A 23,469-nucleotide genomic window follows, 5' to 3' on the forward strand; every position below is an offset into this window, starting at 1 on the left:
TCTGCATTTAAAGCAGCGGAATAAAGAAAAGTTTTAGAGTAGTGGGGTGGACGGCGGAGGAAGAGCAAGGCCATGTGCTGCAACTCAAACATTAATTGAGAAACCAGATTCCCACTGAATTTCAGGACATGCTCTACGTTTTACTTTGTATAGATGGTTATGAATTTGTGTGAGTTGAAGGTAGGCAGTGATCTATGATCTATGCAATTAGCTCTAATTTTCATCTTTACGGCTGCTATTACTATGTAACCGAGGTCGGCTTGCTTTCCATTGTTGTATAATGTTTGCCAAATTTAATCAATGAAACCAAAATAAAAAGATATAAGTTTGGAAGGAAAAAGATGTACCCTTATTGTCATCAACTATATGTCGTATTGGTGTGAGTGATCTTCACTTCTTAAGAAAAATATCGATGAATGCCCTTTACTATTATATTTTATTTATTTGTCATATTAAGGTATGATTAGAGTATACTATTAAAAAAAAAAGTGATTTTTATACCATTAATCTAATTTAAAAAAGTGATATTCGTTCACCATTTTATCCAAAATTTTATTTGGTAAAGTTAAATCTAATTGTTTCACAAGAGACACATTAGTAATTTTATTTTATTATCTACTTTTTGACGACTCGATTAATTATGATCGTTTATTCAATTTGATTGATTGAGATCATGCTATTAATTGAAGTGACTTATTTATACGAGTAATTTTTACTGATGAGGTAATTTAAATTAGATCAATATCTTCCCATATTGGTATGAATAATTATTGAGGCGAAACACAATTTTGAAAATTACAGTTGAAACTTGTAGTTGAGCAAACTTAACAATTGAACGAACGTTGTTGAAATTTAATAATAAACAAAACAAAAATACAAAATCAAGGATCTCGAGGTGGAAATTCCAAATCCCAACCATGAAAAGAGAATCACAATCACCCAATAAATGGAAAAAGGAAAAAGCCAAAAAGGTAACACAATAATTCTCCCGCCATCGCTCTTCTTCACCAAACATCTCCAAATCCAAAAACCCCCGCTCACCATTTCCGTCTCAATCTCTCTCTAAAACCTAGCTATGCAGATTCCGGTGATTGATCTCGCGCCATACTTAGAATTCTCCGGAGAACTGCCGAGCCGGGATGGAGAGGAGTTCGATTCCAACCTGAAGATTTTGTGCTCGGAGGTCAGTCGTACCCTGAGGGAGACGGGAGCTTTACTTGTCAAAGATCCCCGATGTACTGCCGAAGACAACGATCGGTTCCTCGATATGATGGAAAAGTATTTCGAAATGCCTGATGATTTCAAGCGCCGACAAGAACGCCCGCATCTCCATTACCAGGTCAGTTTGTTTCTCACTTTATATGTAGTGCGTTTGAGGTCTGGTCAAAATGAGGCTTGGTATTCGAAATTGGATATGCGTGGTATTGATTTGGGAGTGATTTTTTTTGGATTGTGATTTTGAGCTGTCAATTTAGTGCTTTTTGTGTATCGTACCGCCAAAATTGTGCATGTGTTTTATATTTTACAATCACATTAATACATTGATATTTTATGGTCTTTTGTACTTAATGTGTGCATCTTGCTTGTTTGCCGTTGTTTTTGCACATCTCAAAATATTTAAGTAATTTTTCAATTATTTCATAAGTTGATCAATTATATGGAGTGCTGTGTGTTTTGTACTGGAAGTTGGTGATGGACATAAACTAAAGTTGTAATACATGAAATTGAGTAAGTTACTTCAAAATTATGTGGTATTTCATTTTTGAGCACGTAAATCGTAAAATTGATAGAAGTTGGCATATTGATATTAGTAGCTCCATTTGTGTTTGAAGATAGCATATGTTGATGGCACATACTTGGCAGACTTAGCTGTACTTAGCAATTATATGTCTAATTTGCATTCTGCAATCCTTAATGGGATGACATGACTGCTTAATGAGATCCTCAATTGCGTCCTCTGTGCTCTTGCCACCCAAAATAGATGTCTATCTATTTTAACGATTAACTGTGTGAAAACACTAATCCTTCTCTTCTCTTTCCCACAGTTAATTAGATTGACAGAAGAACATATCCATAACAGACACTTTGTGCAAATAAGACTTCAAATATAAACTATCAGATAATTTGATCTATTTTCTGTAAAGTCATTTTGATGAACCATATACTAAACTTGAACTGTAGTTCAAGTATTTAACATCCTATTCTTGAACTATCTAATTATTTGAGACACCACGGTTGCGCTTTTGGATTGCACATATTTCTTTAGTCTGCAAATAGTATGCCTGTAAAGTTTTATGGTGACACACTTTCTTTTAATATATTATAATAGTGAAACAGGCTCTCACAGTCTCTGTCCTTGTGGTTTATTCATGAATTGTTGATTACCTGACTTATGCATCATTAGATATAGAATTTAATCTGTAAAATGGAAGGGAAAATGAATAATTGCATAATTTAGATAAAATTTCTTAAGTTTGTATTGGCACAAACATTTTCCATGTGTTTTGTTCCGTAGAATAGACAATTGATTTCTTAGGGCTTCCACAACCAGAATTCTATACAACAAACTTTTGATTTCCCTGGTGTTAATGCTCAATGTGATTTCCATGGATCAGTTTTATCATATCTTTCTGCTGTCCCAAAAATTCCGTGAGATTTGGGTGCAATTGGACGACCTGGCTTTTTTAGACTTAAGCAGACAAAAACTATACAACTAAAAAGTAGATCTATTGAGCTGCCGTTCATTTCTTATATATTTTCTGTCTCATCTTTTTCTTCATTTTGAGTTCACTCTAGCTTGAAGGGACATACATAGTTGATAAAATGTATGACTAGGCCTCCCATCCTTGCCTTTTTGAGTGACTCCACAAAATCTGCTTCAGAGGCCACTTGAGTTTCCTGGCATGGCAAGACTCATGCTAATAGCTTTCTTGATGTTATGTTTACTCAGGTTGGAGTGACTCCTGAAGGAGTTGAAGTACCACGTAGTTTAGTGGATGCAGAAATGCAAGAGAAGCTAAGAGCAATGCCCATAGAATTTCAACCATCCACTCCCTCTGGGCCAGACCCTAAATGGCGATATATGTGGAGAGTTGGTCCACGGCCATCAGATACCCGGTTTAAGGTCAGCTTAGTTAGGGGTTCTATGATTGAGGTCGTTGGGCTTCTTATGCTGATGTGTCTTCTTCTTACAGGAACTTAACTCAGAGCCTGTCATACCTGAGGGGTTTCCCGAGTGGCAAGAAACAATGGACTCATGGGGATATAAAATGATATCTGCAATAGAGGTCAGCTTCACATTCCTTGTTTTTGCATGGCTAGTTACAATTTTCTCATACTTTGCTATTCTTTGTCAGGCTGTTGCTGAAATGGCTGCAGTTGGCTTTGGCCTGCAAAAGGACGCCTTCACTTCTCTTATGAAGCAGGTTACTGTTGTTTCAAGCAATATTACATTTCATTCTCGAACTCAGTTTTGATGAATATATTTTGATAAGAGCTAGAAATATAAGCAATGTTTATGACTGCTTTTACTTCCTACCCACCTCTGAGATAGGATGATAATTGTCTCCTGGATGGAATAAATTTGTTTGCTGTGGGGTGGGCTGAAGCACACCCACACACCTGAAAGCTTAGGTAATGCATAAACTTTTGGAGAAAATAATAAACTGACTGGAGAAGCTATCCTGCAGTCACCATTCAGTTGTGTTGTTTTGTTTATTTTGAAGATCTCAAAATGGAAGAAAATTGCACTCATTAAAGTTCAATCAGATTCCTTTAGAACTCCATTTCTTCTGACTACGGCGGTCCTGTTGTCACTGCCAATATTCTTCTGCTTGGAATTCTTGATGGTATTGAGCTGGAACCACCTCCAAGCAGAGGAACCCAACAGCTGACATATTTTAAACCAATCATATCATTGAGGATTCACAAGTAAATTTCTTTTCTCCTCTGGATGGCTAACTTCATGGCTCTTGGATTACATTGGTATAGCTCTCAATCATCAGATTAAGAGAAGAGAGCTTTTCTCAAGATCATAGATAGATATCTTATGCATATTGCTGCAGGGATTTGGATTATTTTCTCATACGCTGTCATCTTTTAAGTATTTTTAAACTCTTCGTTCTCCCTCTGCAATCATAATGGCTTAATAGTATTAGTTTCATCAGTCTCTTTACAGTCTGAAAAAAGAACATACTCAGAAACTCAACTAGCCATGCCTTAAAAGATGTTAAAAATGCCAAAAGAGCATCACATCCTGTTCCTTTCACTCAAAGAATTTAGTTATCAATGATAAAATTTTTCTGTGATGAACAATTGAATAAGGTACAATGCCACGATTTTTCTCAGATGTTCATCTTTTGTTTGTCCATCAGCTTACTAAAACAAACATATACATTGGTGCCATTTCTATCAGAAAGGACCCTTTTGAAAGACGTTGCACTTCACTTGGCTGTTGGAGCATGTAAAGGCAAAGAAACTAGTTCCTTCGGCTTGTGGATTGTATTTTTTCTTCGAAGAGGGAAAAAGATATTGGTGTACTCCCTACTGTGATAGACTTTAGGTTACAAAATTTGTTGTTATTGGATTGAGAGAGTTATATTTTTCTTCAGTTCATCCTCTGACTTATACAGGCCTGTTTTCTTCAGATAAAATTGTGACAGAGTCCACTTTTCTTATACAAATGCTTCTGGTTCTCTTGGCCTTTCATTATTCCAATCTATCTGAGACCCTTAAAGCCATTCACATGTCTTAATAGCATGCATCTCTCTTTTGGTGTTTTTATCAATTTGATTTATTCCAGGTGTTTTTTTTTGAGATTTTGAGGTTTTCCTTGAGGTCTTTGCACAGTTTCTCTGTTGCTGTATTGATTATGCATGACTTGCTTCATCACCTAATGTAGGTCTATGAATATTTATATCTTCTCACTTTCAGGGACCACACCTACTTGCTCCAACGGGAAGCGATCTGAGACGCCATGGCAAAATAGGCACTGTGTTTGCTGGATATCATTATGATCTCAATTTTCTTACAATTCATGGCAGGAGTAGATTCCCAGGACTAAATATATGGCTGAGAAATGGGCAAAAAATGGAGGTTAAAGTTCCTGTTGGATGCCTCCTCATTCAAACAGGAAAGGAGGTATGTTTTCCTGGGTATCCACATATTTAAAGAAAACAATTTCTCGTCAGTAAGTAGTGGAGGGTTGAAGCTGATTGTCTTACATTTATTTTCTTTATTGGATATTTATAAAAAAAGATGAGCAAAGTTTTTGGATGGTGTCAACATCTAAATAGCTGAAAGAGTAGCTTATTGTACCTAAGGCGACTGAAGTTACTAATGTCGAGAAAGGACAGAATATTGAGTCATTTTAACCCATTTGAATTCTCACCTGATTGACTGATCGATAATTTGGGAAAGATTTATCCTTAGATCTTTTTCCTTACATATTCTGTCTTGGAGATTAATCATTTTCTCTTCAAAGCCTTAACATTGTACGGATATGCAGATAGAGTGGTTGACCGCTGGAGAGTGCATAGCTGGCATGCATGAAGTTGTTGTAACTGACCGCACAATTGATGCAATAAAATTAGCTTTGGAGCAAAACAGCAGCCTGTGGAGAGTATCTTCAACGGTGAGACTAGCCATGTGGTTAAGATCATTTTATTTCTCGCACTTTCTCTTTGCCAATTGTGTCCCTGATTCTAATTTTACATGCTAAAATTTGGCTTTCTTGTCTAGCTTTTTGCACACATAGCATCCGATGCAGTGCTAAAACCTTTAAGCCACTTTGCGGACTCGCCTGTAGCCAGCAAGTACCCTGCCATGTGTGCTGGGGAGTTTGTAGAACAGGAGCTTGCCGTTATTAATCTGAAAGGAAATAGAGGAGATGCCTGAAGATTGTGTACCGTATAATTCCATTTATTTCTGATTCGTTCAGACTGTTGCATACAGTAACTATTTCGAGGTACATACATTAATTGGTGGCTCATAGTTGTAAACAGAGCCAGCCAGGGTGCATGCCTCTGTATTTATAATTCATGTTTATCTCTAACCTGCTGTTATAATATGCGTAAAGGTTGGTTGTTGGTAATGCCAAAGCCACACAGAGATTGATAGATTACCACCTCTCGGATCTTTTGCTAGTGTTTCAATTGTAAAGTATTTACACAATAAGAATTAACAGAAAATTGACGGTTTCAAATTAAACTGCTTAAAAAGATTTAGCAGCTATCATCTAAATTTATATATTTTTATAATTCCATCAATTTATCCAGATCCAAATGGATATATACATGCATGTTTGTATATTTACATGCATATTAATATGACATGTGAATAGTTAGATAATACGATTTTGTTAGAGGACGTATCATGCTCAAAAGTTTATAGAAATGTCTTGTCTCATGTTCACACCATGTTGTATCCGTTTTTATGCATCATAAATGAAAATTCGCAAATCGAATAAAATATTACGGCTTTTGTGCGCAGGTCTTGGGCTTTATAGATAATTACGTTGGCACCTCTCATGGATCTTGGGCTTATACATATATAATCATATTGACACATACTGATATTTAGGTACATATTGCATATATACTGCACTTTCTGCCATCATGCTCTTTATTAAAAGTTTTCTTTGAAGATCAAATGACCATCTAAAAATTGAATATCCTATGTTATTTCTTTGCACAATTAAAAGCTCTGCATGTCGGGAAACATTCAATTCAATGATGCAAATGTTATGAATATTGTGATATTTGAATTAGTACTCCGCTGCACTATTATTATTATTTTTAAATTCATGTGATTTAGCTTAAACTACCTCTACATGTGTTTGATTTAGTAGTGCTGCCGGGTCATGTTTTAGAATTCAAGGCATGAAATTTGTAGTTTTGGAAGCCTGTCTTCTCAAGTCTCGTCTGATTAGCGAGAATCTTCACTTAGATCTCCTCCATTTCGCACTATTTCTCCTTCCCCCTTCTTCACTCAGCCTGACTTTTAACAATGAAAATAGTTGAATTAAAAAAGAATATTTTTTTCAACTCCATACTTTTACCTGTACTTTAGTGTCTCATATCCAACTCTTTTTTAAATATATATAATTTAAATTTAAGAATAATGCTTTTCCCCCCTCCAAACTATATTCTAAAACATGACTTTTATTAATATTTCTAAATTCATGTGTGCTTATATCATATCTAGAAAGATTGGAGAAGAAGGATTTCATGCATGGGAAAAAGATTGCAAGAATGGAGGGTTTATCAACATCGCACATGTAAGCTAGTTACATTACACTGCACATGCCACCAACACATATGCTACTTGGAAAGGAATTGCAAAGCATTCTAATTCAAATCGGATTTTGTCAAACTCAAACTAATTATATGTTGAGTGCAATACATTTTTCTTATAAAATTAATGTACAGTTAAAAAAAAATAACCAATAATACGACAAGTATATTACACTTAATCAATGTTAAGAATTTTCCATAATAACATGATCAAAAGTAGATCCACTCCATTAAAACGGATCCATTACAGTGTGTACAACCAATCAAACCAATCACATCATGTAACTTACATTCATGCCAGATTCTGTGATTTCTGTTCATTCTCAGACCTTCCTTTCATATCAGCGCCCATGATGAAACCTGTACGCTTCTTCAACCATTCATATGACTTCCCCGCATTAAATTGTCAGTGTCCGCAACGGTGAAACCACGCCTTCCAACTGAACAGCAACCAGAAAAAAGGAGTAAAACAATTATTGCGACCAACTATTATTTTGTTATATATAAATAAGTACATTCCTAGTTTCCACCATTCTATACCGCACACTTGATTTGGTTCATCGTTATGGCATCGTATCCTCTTTTCCTTGTCTTACTGCCAATCTTCACAGGTTTTTATCCGTTTTTCCAAGGTTAATTGAATCAGAAGACCCTGAAATTGTTTTTAACTAACTGTTTATTGGATTCATGTTTTGTCATTTCCAGGTGCAAATGCTGCGGTTTTCACATTACAAAACAGATGTAAAGAAACTGTGTGGCCCGGAATCCTGTCAGGCTCTGGGAAACCTCTGCTAATGAGCGGCGGCCTGGAGCTCAAACCAGATCAAAAAACTGATGTCCCTGCACCCACCGGGTGGTCCGGCCGCTTCTGGCCACGAACAGGTTGCAACTTCGACCAATCAGGCAAGCAGGGGAACTGCACCACCGGCGACTGCGGCGGGGGCCTCTTGGAATGCGGAGGTACTGGCGGTGCTCCACCAGTTTCCCTGGCGGAGTTCACTTTAGACAGCCCGTTAGACTTTTACGACGTCAGCCTTGTCGACGGGTTCAACGTGCCTGTTTCTATCATTCCATCTGGCGGGTCAGGTAACTGTTCTGCCGTGAATTGCACGTCGAACTTGAACCTGGAATGCCCGGAGAAGTTGCAGGTGAGAGGGTACGATAAGAGTAATGGTGAGACCACAGTGGCCTGTAAAAGCGCATGCCTGGCTTTCAATGAGCCTCAGTATTGTTGTGCAGGAGAGTTCAACAATCCAGAGGTCTGCAAGCCCAGTAATTATTCAGAGATTTTCAAGAAAGCTTGCCCCACATCTTATAGCTATCCGTATGATGATGCCACCAGCACTTTCACGTGCAAGGGGGCTAATTATTTGATCATATTCTGCTAAGTCGAATTAAAGCTAAAGCATGTATCGAGAGTTGAAGATTGGTTAAAGTAACACTCGAATTCCTTGAGAACTTACTAATGGGAGATAATTCTTGCAAGATAAATATAGGCAGAATCTACTACACGTTGTGGCAATAGTGGATGACAAGAGTTTTGATAGCTTTAGAATGTTGTCTTGTAATTGAATTAGCCAGAGCCAGCTGATTCAGTTCCATCTTTGTTTTCATGGTTATAGATTCCACAACAGCCTAATATGGAAGACTATCCAAGTGACGGATTTTGCATTGATTTGCAATTCACACACTTGATGAACATTGGAAAACATCATTTATTCCAACCTTGTGATGCGATTTCGTAGTTCTGTGGCAAAGGGGATAGATTAAGCATTCACCCGTAAGCGAATTGAAACCTGTGAGTGAAAATAACCTGACTGGAAATTTCTCCTTCCATTGGATGAGAGTTTGTGAAAAATTGCAAATACGAGCTCTGCAAGTAAAACTCAAAAGTAGATAGAAAACCCAAATTGTTCCCATTAAATCTTGACATGCAGTAATGAATAATAACTGGGTAGAAACTAAATGTTTTTGTTTGGAGATGTGTTGTTGGAATGTTGGGTACAATCTCAGGGGGGAGGGGTAGTCAGGGTGGAAGAAATTCAGGAAGGATCGAAGTTGCAAATAAAAAAAATATAAATCATACACACGTGTTATTTGAACTGTGGAAAAATTTATATTGGCCTCAGGTGCTTACAACAAAAAATACACTCTGAAAAATGAACAAATGGCTGTACTACGATCCACAACAGCTGAACTTGCTGCCAGCAGGTACCGGTTCTTGTCCAGGAACAACAATCTTGGTTCCCTTGAGAAGTGCTTCATTTCCTCCAGATTCTGCTTCATTTGCAACAAGTGATTTCTTGCTGACTACGCGATAAATCTCGGTCAGGACAGTTATGAAAGCTGGCTCAACATTGGTTGCCTCAAGTGCTGATGTTTCCATAAAGAATAGGTTCTCCCTCTGGGCAAAATCCTTAGCATCTTCTGTTGTTACAGATCGATGACTTTCCAGGTCAGATTTGTTGCCTACAAGCATAATGACAATGTTCTTGTCAGCATGGCCACGCAATTCCTCCAGCCACCTAGCTACATGATCAAATGATTGACGTTTGGTGATATCATAAACTAGCATTGCCCCCACTGCTCCTCTATAATACGCACTGGTCACAGCCCTATATCTGAAGTCATCAAGTTTCAAAATCCAGGTGAAGAAATCAGCATTGGTAACATGTGATAGTGATTCTTTTCAGTCTTTCTCTTTGGAAAGGGTATTTAGCAGATATAAAAAAGCAGGCAAAAAATGATATTTGAAATATCAGAATCATATATACGATTCACCTTTCAGTTTAAAGTTGCTGAATTTCACAAAGTATGAAAGGAAAACAAAGCTCGTGTTCATGACATACCACAGGGCTTTACAAAAATATATCACTTATATGGGTAAAACGATATAACCAGGGTGGAACTAGTGGAAGCAACCGGTCATTAACGCACACTCACTTCACAAACAAAACGGGAACAGCTTGGGCATTTATTGTGTTGTTATTTACATGAAAATGGTAAGTTTGAGGCCCAAGCTCATTTGATCAGCATTACACGCTCCACTGTTAACTTCAGAAGTCACTGCAGCAGCTATTCAAAATACAAAGACATGAAAAATAAATGGATTTGGAGGTTACAGTTCCCATGATAAGAAAATTCAAGCACTGACACATGATAAAGTCAAAAGGGATGAATCTACATATGAAGCCACCTCAACCAGAATCACACTGGTTAATTTTCTTGCCTACTAAAGCATAATAGAGAATAGAAAGTAAAATTAGCAACACAATGACAAACGCAGTGGAGGTCAAAGGAGGTTGTGGAATGAATATTTCATCACCATTAACAAGAAGCTTCAATTAGATAGCAAAAGATCAAGCCAAATCACCACCGATCACTCTAACGATTCTCATGGACATTACCTATAGCATAGAGCTCGAGGACCCTTCTCATATCTCACTGGGACTATATCATCTTAACCAAGTAACCCAAAGCACCAAGTTATTGCACATAAATTTATTTTAATTTAGGAAGACTAGAAGAAAATCAGCTACTAGGTGGGGGTAAAATGGACCAGAAAAGCACTAAAGCAGTTAATCTCAGTTCGCGGAAGATTAACTTTTATAGTTTTACCAATTAATCCTTTCTTCTTTATCGTGTTCTATTAGATGAACAGATCATTAAAACTATTTCAAATTACTCTTAATGAATTATAAACAAAATTTTAAAAACTCTTGAGAAAAGCAAACAAAAACAAAAAAAGAGAAAAACTCATGCACAAAATATTAAATAGAAATTGCGCTAGCAAAAATGAAGAATAAAGATGAAAAAAACTTTAAGCAGGAGAATAAATGGAACAAAATATTTTTGAAAGAAAATTATATTTGTTGATAATAAGGTAAATAAAAATTAAAATAAGGACTTTCTTTTTATCTTTGACGTTCCACTCATCCGCCTAATTTCACACTGAAAGAAAAGTTGGCTCTAGAGGGATTTAATCCTATACTTTCCGTCATTTATTCTTTATAACCGAATGCAAAAGTTTTTATTATACTTCCATTTTCAACACCAACCAACCGGCTCGTAACCCAGAAAGAGCAATCAAGTCTGCCTTAAGCCAGTGTATTCAAGGCATGGCAAGAACCACCTTTTGTCATAGAGAAAAAGGTTTCCCTAATATTTCAACTAGATCGAAATCCATTTATATAAATTCCATTATAACCAAATATGTAATCAATTCCAAACCCATATATATCATCATCCTTACATTTCCATGAATTCTTTCCGAAACTCCTCGAAGAACTACTACACTATATATAAAGCAACCGCCTCTAGTTGCATAAGTTATCAGATCTTTGGTTACTGGCTCAACACCTAAAATTTGACCACGCAAAAAAAAGAGCGCACAACTCAAGTCAACCCGCCAATCAAAAGAAAAAGTGAACTCTACAACCAAAAAAGAAACCCAAAAAAAAAAAAAAAAAGAGTACCTTTCCTGGCCAGCGGTGTCCCAAATCTGCGCCTTGACACTCTTGTGATCGATCATAAGTGTCCGCGTCTGGAACTCCACTCCGATCGTGGACCTGGAGTCCAAACTAAACTCGTTCCTGGCGAATCGCGCCAGAAGCTGCGATTTCCCGACGGCCGAATCGCCGATCAATACGATTTTAAACACATAGTCAATTTTATTGCTGAAATCCCCTCCGTGTAAATTCGACATCTCTCCTGAATTCCCCAATCTTTCCTACAGTTCCAATCAAACGAAAACCAATTACAGAGGTATGTACAGTATCTGCTGCCTCTGCCTTACAGATAGTATACGTATTTGATTGAGATTATAGGTATGTGATTATGGTGTAAGTACAGAAAAAGCAAAAAGGGAAGCAGAGGAGATGAAGGGAAAATAAAGCTTTGTAAAGACTTTGACTTCGTCGGAGAGTCTTGTACGCGGAATTACGCGCTGTCTTTCCATTTCCTTCCCAATATTTTTTCTATACTAAAAAAGAGACAATAGGGAAAAGGAAATGAAAAGAAAATTGATTTTTCTGTAGAATTAATGAATACACGGCTGCTTCCTTGCAAAAATAGACAATCAATATCGTATCGTACGATTCAGCCAATGAGCTATTTAATATGATGGATGGATGCTTCACTTTCCTAAAATAACTTGTCTGAAATCTACTTCTTGTTATATGTGTGTGTATATATATATATATATATCAAGAAGTAGAATTATATTTTTTTAGGAATAATTATATTTATATTTTTTAATCTATAATTTGTTTATAATATTTCTGTTTTTGGATAATTACAAATATACTCACATAAAAATCAACACCATTTACATAAATATCATTGTTTTTTGAAGAATTATACATACACTTCAAAAATACACAAATTATTCATACTTTTTGACCGTAATTTTATGCAATTATACAAATTTGTATAAACAGACCAAAATTAGAGGGTGTAAATGTAATAAACAATTATTTTTAAACTGTTCAAAAATCACACGACGAATAATTAGTTCAGATATGATGAATTAAATATTCCAGTTTTGAACCTGAGTCTTAATCTGCCACGTAAAGATGAACATAATTTTGGGAAGCAAGTGTAGCATTAGTCAGCTAAAACGCATTAAGCTATATATCCCAAAATACAGGCTTCAAGTTTAAGCACCTTCTATACACAATTTATTCATAAGACTAGAGGGACCAAATCAACCTAATACATCATACTCTAAAAGATATTACATCTGCACTCTGTGCCAAACTGAAGATCAACAAGGCAAGTTGAGGAAGCAACGATGCCAACAATGGAGCTCGAATGATCTTCTCCTACCGTCAGAGTGTTACAACAATAGCCATTTGATGGTCGACTACGTTGTTGGACTTGTTTGCTGAGGTTTCGTCGAGCAACTGCACTTTGCCCTCGTCTCCGAGAGAGTCTACACAAGAAATGAGAAAGTATAATGAGGGGAAGATGAGGTTGGTGAGAGGTCTCATGTTTCGAATGATGTTCTTTTTCGTTGAAACGGATGTATCATGTATCGGTATTATTACCTGGACTTGTTTCTGAAGGTCTTTAATGTACTCAACTGCCAAGTCCAACATATCAGCTGTGTTTGTTTGCTGCCATCAACATCAGCAAAAGTAAAAGCGAAAATCAGAAACAATCATCTTACATTTACATTGCTGAAGGATAAGAAGAGTACTATATTCCTTTCATATTTAATATTGTCAATATCCCCCTAAGTTTATCTCATTCACGTACCACCCCATTCTGTTTGAACACGCAGTAGTGCTTAGAAATTTAATACAGCATTAAAGTTGATTTTCCAGAAACATAGGGGTGCAGGCGTCTTGCGACTGATCCCAAACCAGGTAACGAGACATTTGGAGGGGAAGAACTTCAGGAAGTAGTTGTAATTAATCCAAGTGAATAGTGTATGAGATGCACTTGGGAGTCGAAGATGTATATACCTTATCCATATTTGGGAAAAGATCTTGCAACTTCTTCATTTTTTCGCTAATCCTGGTCCGTCTCATCTGCGAATTAGAAAATCATATGTTTATACTTCAAATATTATGAGTTCCTAATACCTCGTACAGGTGATATGCTCGTACATAATGGTGAAAAGAATGTGTCCAATCTAGCTGAATGGAGAAGAATTTTACCCTTTCAGCTATACTTCTTGGATGAGTGGCACAGCCTCTTTTGGCCCGAATTTGACAAGGAACGGTGTCTTGTTGAAATTGAAGAAACTTCTCAACCTCTGCCATTTCGGCGGAAGAATTTTTCGGCAAGCTCAAATGATGAACCAAACCAGGAGTACTTTTCCTAGTTTCCCCATTCTGATTACAAGAATCGACATCAGTAACACGAACATCAACAACGACAAACCCAAATAAAACAAAACACAACAAAGGGGAAATGCCAGACCTGATTTTCCAGTCCATTGAAATTGGAAAACATTTTCAGATCACCATCTCGGTTTCTTTTCAAGTTGTTGAAGGGAGAACCGTTCCACGAGTCGTGTGTGAAGCCGGCTTCATATTCTCTGCCATTGCCGCTATCACTGTTTCTTGACTGTCCGTTTTCAGGGTTACATGTGCTGATGCTCTCGTTTACATTTTCTGGTATGCTAGGCATGTACCTCGAGCTCGAACACGGAGCAGATGAAAAGTTCATGTGATTGCTCATACCATTACTAGCTGAAGCATTGGCTTTTGCTTGATTGTGGACTCTGTAGTTTCCCACCTCTCCCATTACCCCATATCCTGAGGGCCAAACAAAATGTCACAAAAGTCTGCTTAAATTATGTAAAAAAATCAGCCGATGTTAACACGGATACATCATGACAAGCAGGCAAAGCAGCAACAATCCTGAGTTCTTGGTCTTTCAATGATCTATAAATCTAGTAATTAGGCACTTCACTTATCAAAAAGATCACGAAGAAAGAAAATTAAAAGAGAAAACCAATATCAAGGCTTTTTTCAGAAATATCTTCTTCTTTCTGCTTCCTAACATTGAAATGCGAATGGAATATATCCTCCTTAAAATAGTACAGCATCAACAAAAGAGGCGTCATGGAATCTAGAGATATATGAAAATGACAGAATAGAGAAAAATATGTGAAATTTAAAATAAGAAAATATCAACAAGGTAATTTTCATGTTTTTTTTGGGGACTTATTTTTCATTTCGCATTCCTCATATTCCGGATCAGGAAAGCCTAGAAAGTCAACCCTAATCATCAACCAAAAAAAAAAAAAGAAGGCAAGAATTTCAATCCAGCAAACAAACATGAGCTCAAAATTAAATCAATCCAAGCAAACATCAAACAAAGAGATAGCAAAAACTCAAGAAATAGAGGAATACCATTGAAGAATCCAGCAGGAGAACTACTCTGCCTGACAAGATTTGAGCTATTACTACTCACAGCTACATGAACTTGACTCTCCATTCCCACAGAATAAGATCCGACAATAGCACCCCCACCCCCAGACACAGCAGTCTCATAACCCATTTGCCCGTTCACGAACCCGGGTCGGGGATCCGACTCAACCCCAGCTTCTTGCTTCATATGCTGCTGATAGTGCAACACCTGATTACCACCATTATTATTGCTGCCCTTGTGATTCAGATCAGGAGGCCCATTCATGAAAGCTGACATTAATAAAGCTTCAGATTCATCACCACTGCTGCTGTTATCAGTAGTAGAATCCAAAAGGGCCGCAAGAAAGGAGCTTGGAGCGGATCGAAACCGCGCCAGTCCACAGCTCTGCTGACTCTGGTTATGGAAAAGATCCGAACCCATGAATTGATCTCTACTCTTGAAGAAGTCTCCTTCAGCTGCTGAAACATGCTTGAAACTGCTCTGATTACCACCAGGATTGGAGAGAAGAAAGCTGCTGCTGCTGTTCCTGCTTGTTGTCTCTGACCTAAACATAGTTGCCAACCAAAACAAGAAACCAGAAAAAGACAAGATTTTTATGGGGAAAAGCAGCAAGAAAACATTAATGGAAAGCTCCAAGATTGGTCGATTTTTGACACGGAAAGAAAAAAGATATGGGATCTCTGGATTTGCTTTCTTGCAGCTTTGCTTGAAAAAGAAAAGAGAGAAAGACGCTGAAAACAAGGGGGTTGGGGTTGGGGTTTGGGTTTGTTGCAGATCTTTCCCTTTGTGTTTTGCTATTTCAGTGAGACGCCAAAAGAAGAACAGAAATGGTAAAAATGATCCGAATTTAGCCCATCTCTCATCTGGTTTGGTTTTCCCCAATCTCTCTCTATTTATTCATTCCAAAACCCAAATTCCTCACCGTACCCTTTGCTTTCAACCCTTATTACTTGGATATCCATTACCGACATCATCGGACCCACATCTCATCTCAGCTCAGCAATCTCTCCACTTGACCAAGATGCCCCTGTATCCTCCACTTATTTCCATATCATTAGCTTCCAAATTTGGCCAAACTTCCACCCTCACCCTCACCCTGTAAAAGATCTTACCTACTTTCAACTTTCAAACTGTAGTAAGGATAAAGATTCACGTAATCATCATATAACTCTAATTTTATTCTTATTTTTTAATCATTAATTTTGAGGTATAGTTCAGTTCCTCACAAATCTTGCTTTCATTCATACCAACTTCTTGTATTTATAACAAAATATTTGCATGTGTTGCTCAACTTGTGTAGTTAATTGTAACTCATAATTTAATCTCATATATATATATATAATATGTAGTTTAATATATTAACATGAAACAAATCAAACTTTATTAAAAGTGTATGTATGTCATATTATGAGTTGAGATTGACCAATATTCTAACTTCACACTACTTATTACTTTTTAAGACACAATAACCTTTGTTCATAAATGAATAAAAAAAACATACTGTAATTACAATAATAAATTTAAAGAAGTAGAGTACTTCAAATTTTAGGAAGGGAGAAAAGTATTCGTGTAATTAATTTATTTTATTATAAATTATAATTAGCAGCCTCTTGAAAGGTTTTTGTCTTTATTTGAACAACATTTGACTTTAATGTGTTGGTGAAGTTAACGTTATAAAAACCTTTGAAGCATAAAGAAACTTGGCTTACAGGTAAAGTGACCCTCTCAATTTGTTGTGTGCAGTTGTTGACGACTAAAGATGTGTGGTTGGGGGCTCATCTCATCTTCACTACTTAGAAGAGGCAATTCATTTTATTAATTAGCTGTAAATCTAATAATTACTTATTACTAATTAATTAAGCTTAATTCAATTATTAATTTTGTTTGACATAAACAAATTCAATGTCATGTCTTTGAGCCGTACCCAACATATGAATATTTATCTCACTTTATATAAATTATTATATTTTATTTATTATTGTTAGTTGTATTGATATATCAATTAAATTGAAGTATTATTCAATATATCGAGATAAATTATTATGAGTTATTTATCGTTATTAATAAAAAAAAATTATTTGATATGAGTAGAGATAAGGATGAGTGAGAGGTGGTAGGTGGGCTACCCTTTTAAGCTATATATATGTAAACAAAGAAAGATGCATGCATGATGATGACCCACCTTTTCTTGAAAATCATGCATCTTCAACTATTTGTTCTTTTTGTCTTTTCTTTTTTGGTTATTATATATATATAATTTTCAAGATTTTTGTTTTCTTCATAATCATCATATTAATCTGTGGGCATGCATCTCAATGCATCCATGGTCTCCACACAATGTGTATTATCAACGCTAATATAAAAAAAATTATTCTAAATTACTATTTTATTTCGTAATTCATGGATGGTACGTGTAAAATTTACAGTATGTATGTATTTTAAAAATAAATTTTGTATATAAAGTGGAACACAAAATGAGATGTTAATTATTAGTGAATGATTCAAATTATTATTATTATTATTATTATTATTCATTAATTAATTATAGTAGCAAATTAAATGACTATTAAGGGTTAAGGGCATGTCTTAAATATTGAATTGCATGTTTGTTTTCTTAACCATTAACTAGACAAATATACACTCAATTAATTAGTAACAAAATCAAACTCCTAAAGAAGAAAAAATAGCAATAAAAAATTATTAAGGAGTTGTTGATAATTTCACTATATAATTAATGAGTTAGGGTTGGAGGGTGGGTATGATCAGCCATCTAACCCTATCCTTTGGTAGCATAAAATGAATATTAATTAATGGGTAAATTATACCCACCTTCCTCGATATTTAAGATAATTATAAATAATTTTTTTATTATTTAAAAAATTATAAAAATACCACTTTATTTTAACATCCATCTAACAAGGAACCTATTTGAAGAAATTAATTCCTCTAGGTCTCCATCCAATTATTGTCGTTAATCAATCAAAATGGTCTTTTGAATTATGAATTATAACTTTATATATTTTTTAAAATTTTCTAAAAAAAAATTATAAACTAATATCTCCTATGAAATATTACTTTACCCACCTTTTTGTTTTTCATTTTTCCAAACATTTAAAAGAATTAGTAAGGTAAAGTTGTAATTTCCACCTTACTGTCTAAAAACAACATAATTTATTTTTTTTAAAAAAAATATTTATAATTTTTCAAACACCGATTCAGTATTTGTAAGTAGCTGTAATTTATTTTTAATTAATTAAAAATAAAACGGCATGAAGAAGAAACTTTATTGCAAGGTCCTTGCGTGTTTCAGGTAGCACTAGCAGCCTTCTTTGGCCCGGTCGAATTGCGTACCAAAGTTTGGACTTCTCCTTTCCTTTCTTGATTCTTCTTTTACCTTCATTAAATCGTAAAGTCAACTTCATGGAGTCAATGATTTATATAATCGTACATTCAACTTTGACAACTTATTCATGTAATTAAGGTATTTATGTAAGAAAATAAAGGGACGATTAGTTTAATGATTCTGTTGCATGTAAGATCAATTAATAGCAATTTGAGGTCCGGATTAAGGGTAGATATGTGAGTTTAAGGGCTTCATTGGGTCTCGTACTGCCAGCTGATCCACCGAACCTGCACTCATAAGGATCGGTAACAACAATATTCATTAGACTTTAATTATAATATTTTAATACTTAAGTCGGTAAAATTAAGAGGAAACTAACTTGAGAGCATTTAGTCCCATAAAAGAATATACCTAATATTTGGATACGAAGGATTGTTTGTATAATAAGGGTTAATTATATCTTGTCGTTCGAATTATGACTGTTTTTATATTTTGGTATCTAAACTTTTTTTTTGTGTGATCAACTTATCATCTCAACTTTGACACATGTTGTGCATATGTAAAAAATATCATATCACGTAATCCTTAAATATTACATTTGCACTGCATATGATGTTTTTTTAACAAAAAACTTAGTGGAAAAACATCTATAAATAGTAAAGTGCAAATTTTGCAAATTTGATATGATAAATTGACGTAAAAAAAAATAATTAGATGCCAAAGTGTAAAAACGGGCATAGTTTGATTGACAAAATATAATTCACCCTTATAATAATTGTCTAATTGTGCGCCAACTCGCCATGGTACTTAGGTTGTGGAGTGGACCCTTTGAGGCACCATTTATTGGATAGCTTGTACATATATATTTTACGTTCTATATAAAAAAGATTAATTAAATTTTAAGTTATTGATAAGAAATTAAACTATAATTTATATAATAATTAGACTTAACATCAGGAGAATCGCTATTACAATTTTCTTGATTACAAATCCATCGCCAGTAACATAAATTTTTATGGTACTATATTTGTATTTGAGTGAATTTATCATGAATCTAACTTATTAATAAATAATATATTAATCATCAATATCAAATATTTATAATTCATTTGCGCTGCTAATAAAATAGACAAACAACTTGATGTGAGGACACCTAAGTGCCACCAAAAAAACTAGTATGTCTCCAAACATTATATTTATACCATAAAAAGATCCATGGGTCTACGTGCTCTACATTTTGATTATACTGTTCCGACTTAATCAGGTTCAGACTCTAATATGTACGAAATCACCATAATTATCTGACCAAATTCGACTAAATAATTTAAGTGAAATCATACAAATCGTCAATGCTTATAAATATACAATCAACTCCAACTTGTGTTATCTTATTTACTCTCCCAGATTTATCTTTCAAACAACTCTATATACTGACTTGAGTATCAAAAAGCAGTGATCAAAAGAATACTTGTAAACTTATGAAAACACGATAACTTCATTAACTATAAAATGTGTATATTCGATATTTTTATAATATTGAAATATGATAATTTTTAACATTAAATTCTCATATACGTCATACCCAATTTGTGAAGCATATATTCTAATTTAAGAGTTTAGAATATAGTTACAACCTATAGTTATTCTTTAATCAAACCATTAATTGTAAGATTTATCCATTAAATTTTATGAAGAGACACACACACACACGTATATATATATAAAATTGAAGTGGAGAATATCTGAAACACATATTAAAAAGTAAATATTCGTTACAAAATTTAATTTTAATATTTTGTAATACTAAAGATACATCAAATTAAACCACCAATTCTCTTTATTCTAACTTCATTTAATAAAGAAAAAAATAGAAATATTTTGTATGATAAATTTGATTGGTCAACATATACTTGACTTTGGTGCACATTCACACCTCATTCTTTTTTATATTATGTTAAATTTACATGTGAAAGTCTTAATTAAAATAATTGATGCCAATAGCTACAACGACCATTGAGTTTAGGGATGCCAATGAAACGGACCCATTCCCAACTCATTACAAATAAGTTTGCGGTGCGGGATATGTTTGATACCTTTAAAAATTGATTAATTTAAAGTTAGAATTTTCAAATTTATAGTGATAATTTCTTTCGAGTTGTTTGAATATTTCTATATATATTTTATAATATTTGGACAAATGTCAAAATTTTTAAATGGGTTTCGAGTTTTGATGTTTCAGATTTGGACCGGGAGCTCATTACTTTTAATTATTTTCATATTTTTATTTATACAATATATATTGTTTTTATATATATATGAAAAAGATGTGCATATTTGGTTTATACGCATCACATAAAGTAACATAAATATAATATCTTTTAAAATTAAAATAATAACATAAAACTATGAGATAAATTATAATAAAATAAGATAAATACCAACATACTAAATTTTATTTATGAGATTTCGAACTTAACTATAATTTAGATTCTCAGAAGTACATTTGACCACTTAAAAGATTACCGCAGAAGTCAAAGTCAGCAGCCCTTTCTATTCTCAAAGTCCTCATGCATATGATTTTCAGGACGAATAATTAAGTGTGAATTTGGAGTTCAAAATTTTAAATGATGACTTTAATGTGATGTGCAGTTCCAAGTCTAACATTAATAACTGAAAAATATCTAAAATTCTATTAAAAATTTAAAAATATCGTAATAATTAAAATTCTATTAATGATCATTCAATATAATTAAATTTATAAATTAATTTAATACCCACAATTTTTGACTCGAAATCCCAACCTTACTGCTCGAACAAGACCACAGTGTCTGCTTTTCATTTATAACAAACATGATATATATGAATGGAATTGGCAAAAGAGAAAGTGAGGGCAAAAGTCTCAACGCATTATAACTACAAGAAAATGAAGTTGTTCTTTTCAGTTGGTAGGTGTTTCTGACTTTCTCTTGATTAGCTTCTTAATTGCTTATATAATAAGTAGATTATGGATAGCTTATCATCACTATGTCACCATTTTATTTTATGATATTTTTTTATTATATTTTTATCAAAAAATTGCAATTCGCTGAGCATTTATTGGGAAATTCTAACTTGGACCCGGTTCGGCCAAATCTGAATCATTTAGTACCATTTTCGGGTTCATGATAATTTTTTGGGTAAATTACAAGAACCTTCCCTAAGGTTTGGCATAATTATAAATACTTCATTGTTTCTTGAAAAATTACCAATGCCCCCCTTAATTTTAATGATTGTCTAACAATTAGCCCAATTCATTAGGTTCCCATCTTTTTATGTGGTGAATTGACCAAAATAGCCTTGTGGATTAAGAATTTTTATAATTTTTAGAATTTTTCTATCCACCCCATTCATTTTTTTTACAAATTTCAATTTAAAAAAAAATACAGTAAGGGAAAAGTTGACAATTTCATACCTCTATCCAAAAATTATATAATTTCATCATACATTAATGAATTTTTATAATTTTTTAAACAACGAGAAGGTATTCGTAATTATACCAAACTTAAGAGGAGATCGTTGTAATTTACGCTAATTTTTTTCTATCATTCCATTTCAGTCATTCGCAAAGTACAAGTCGGTGCATTTTTATCTCTTAATCCAAGATTAGTTCTTTGGCTTAATTTTGTGGGGAAGATTGTGAATAGGGATCCAATTCGATTGACGGTTTAATTACGTATAAGATCCGCATCATAGTATAAAAATAATGATTAAGATTATGCTGATAGTAAAAATGAATATTTTCGAACAAAGATACATATTAATAAATATATTTTTATTTATGTTATTATTTCAAAAACAGAAATTTGAGAACGAAGAATGAAAACAAAGAATATAGAAAATGACGTAAATGGGCTTGCTATGTTCTTCTTCATCTCTTACACAATTTACAGGTAAGATCCCCATTTCCCTCTCACTGTAGCAGACGTTGATGTAACAAACTGAGAACCATTGAATTTGATTTTAAAGATTCGTCCCCTGAATTCAGGGCTAAAAACAAAGTGAGTCTTGTCAAAACACACGTGTTAAAGGCATAACTAATTTTGTTTAAGATGACCACAACATCTTCGTTAGTTTCGATGATCTCACAATTTTTTAATTTGAATATCATGAATTCAAATCTCATTTAGCAGCGGGAATTAGAGTCTCGTCGGCACATAATATTTGATCCGATAAAGTAGAATTTGATTTTCCAATATGTCGGTGGCCTTCCGCTTTACATGAAGTGCACTATAGATGACATATGTAGACGCACAATACTCAATTCAGTAAAAATCGGAGTTGATTCACTAGTGTGTCGATAGAGTTATGTTGATCAGATCGACATATATATCAACAAACTTTGGAAGAAATGGACATTTCTTGGTGGTTAGATTCCATTCTTTAGGGTAGCAGCAATGATTCATCATTTCTTGACTTATTTTGGTGAAAGAAACACTTTATATTTATATTTCTTTAGTTGGGATAACCACAACGAAAGCAATCTTTTTTTCATAAAAAGATTTTATACTTTGGTATTAAATGGATTTACCTTTTTACATTTCAATATATCAATGGATATGGAATTTTGAGTTGGGCATCTTCTAACTCATGTTCGTGGTGAGGATTTGATTAGGGTTCAAGATATTCTTTGGGAACAAGAAATGGATGACGATACGGTAAAATTGCTGCCTGCCAAATTTAATTTTGTTAGCTTCTATTAATTATAAAATAAATATTGTAATTTAATTAGACTCAACTAAATATAAGATAAGTATTATTATACTGGACATTATTACTGTGGATGTCTTTGTATTATATGTTAAACACATAATAAACACAATTTACATGCCAATTGATACAGAGGCACAATCATAAATGAAAATTTTTCTATCACATTTTTGTATTATACAATAATATCACACGCATGCATAT

At 34.2% G+C, this 23,469-nt stretch overlaps 4 protein-coding genes across 4 annotated transcripts; 2 read left to right on the plus strand and 2 right to left on the minus strand.

Annotated features, from left to right (window-relative positions):
• The first annotated feature begins 915 nt into the window (after positions 1-915).
• On the plus strand, positions 916-6,121 carry LOC105168835 (2-oxoglutarate (2OG) and Fe(II)-dependent oxygenase superfamily protein). The gene is made up of 7 exons (XM_011088999.3): positions 916-1,339; positions 2,951-3,124; positions 3,195-3,287; positions 3,357-3,425; positions 4,933-5,139; positions 5,507-5,632; positions 5,740-6,121. Exons 1-7 carry the CDS (start codon positions 1,076-1,078, stop codon positions 5,893-5,895), a joined length of 1,089 nt encoding a protein of 362 aa, XP_011087301.1. The 5' UTR covers positions 916-1,075; the 3' UTR covers positions 5,896-6,121.
• A 1,566-nt stretch (positions 6,122-7,687) lies between these two features.
• Positions 7,688-9,016, plus strand: LOC105168845 (pathogenesis-related thaumatin-like protein 3.5). Its single transcript, XM_011089011.3, has 2 exons — positions 7,688-7,903; positions 7,998-9,016. Exons 1-2 carry the CDS (start codon positions 7,858-7,860, stop codon positions 8,678-8,680), a joined length of 729 nt encoding a protein of 242 aa, XP_011087313.1. The 5' UTR covers positions 7,688-7,857; the 3' UTR covers positions 8,681-9,016.
• Positions 9,017-9,385: 369 nt separating this feature from the next.
• Positions 9,386-12,361, minus strand: LOC105168851 (ras-related protein RGP1). Its single transcript, XM_011089025.3, has 2 exons — positions 11,768-12,361; positions 9,386-9,913 (listed from the first exon to the last, which is right to left on the minus strand). Exons 1-2 carry the CDS (start codon positions 11,995-11,997, stop codon positions 9,469-9,471), a joined length of 675 nt encoding a protein of 224 aa, XP_011087327.1. The 5' UTR covers positions 11,998-12,361; the 3' UTR covers positions 9,386-9,468.
• A 535-nt stretch (positions 12,362-12,896) lies between these two features.
• LOC105168857 (transcription factor bHLH129) lies at positions 12,897-16,076 on the minus strand. The gene is made up of 6 exons (XM_011089037.3): positions 15,158-16,076; positions 14,220-14,557; positions 13,955-14,131; positions 13,760-13,825; positions 13,340-13,408; positions 12,897-13,224 (listed from the first exon to the last, which is right to left on the minus strand). Exons 1-6 carry the CDS (start codon positions 15,726-15,728, stop codon positions 13,156-13,158), a joined length of 1,290 nt encoding a protein of 429 aa, XP_011087339.1. The 5' UTR covers positions 15,729-16,076; the 3' UTR covers positions 12,897-13,155.
• Positions 16,077-23,469: the final 7,393 nt, after the last annotated feature.

Source organism: Sesamum indicum, linkage group LG1 (assembly GCF_026168435.1).
Source record: "Sesamum indicum cultivar Baizhima isolate 11 linkage group LG1, ASM2616843v1, whole genome shotgun sequence".
NCBI classification, from domain to species: Eukaryota; Viridiplantae; Streptophyta; class Magnoliopsida; order Lamiales; family Pedaliaceae; genus Sesamum; species Sesamum indicum.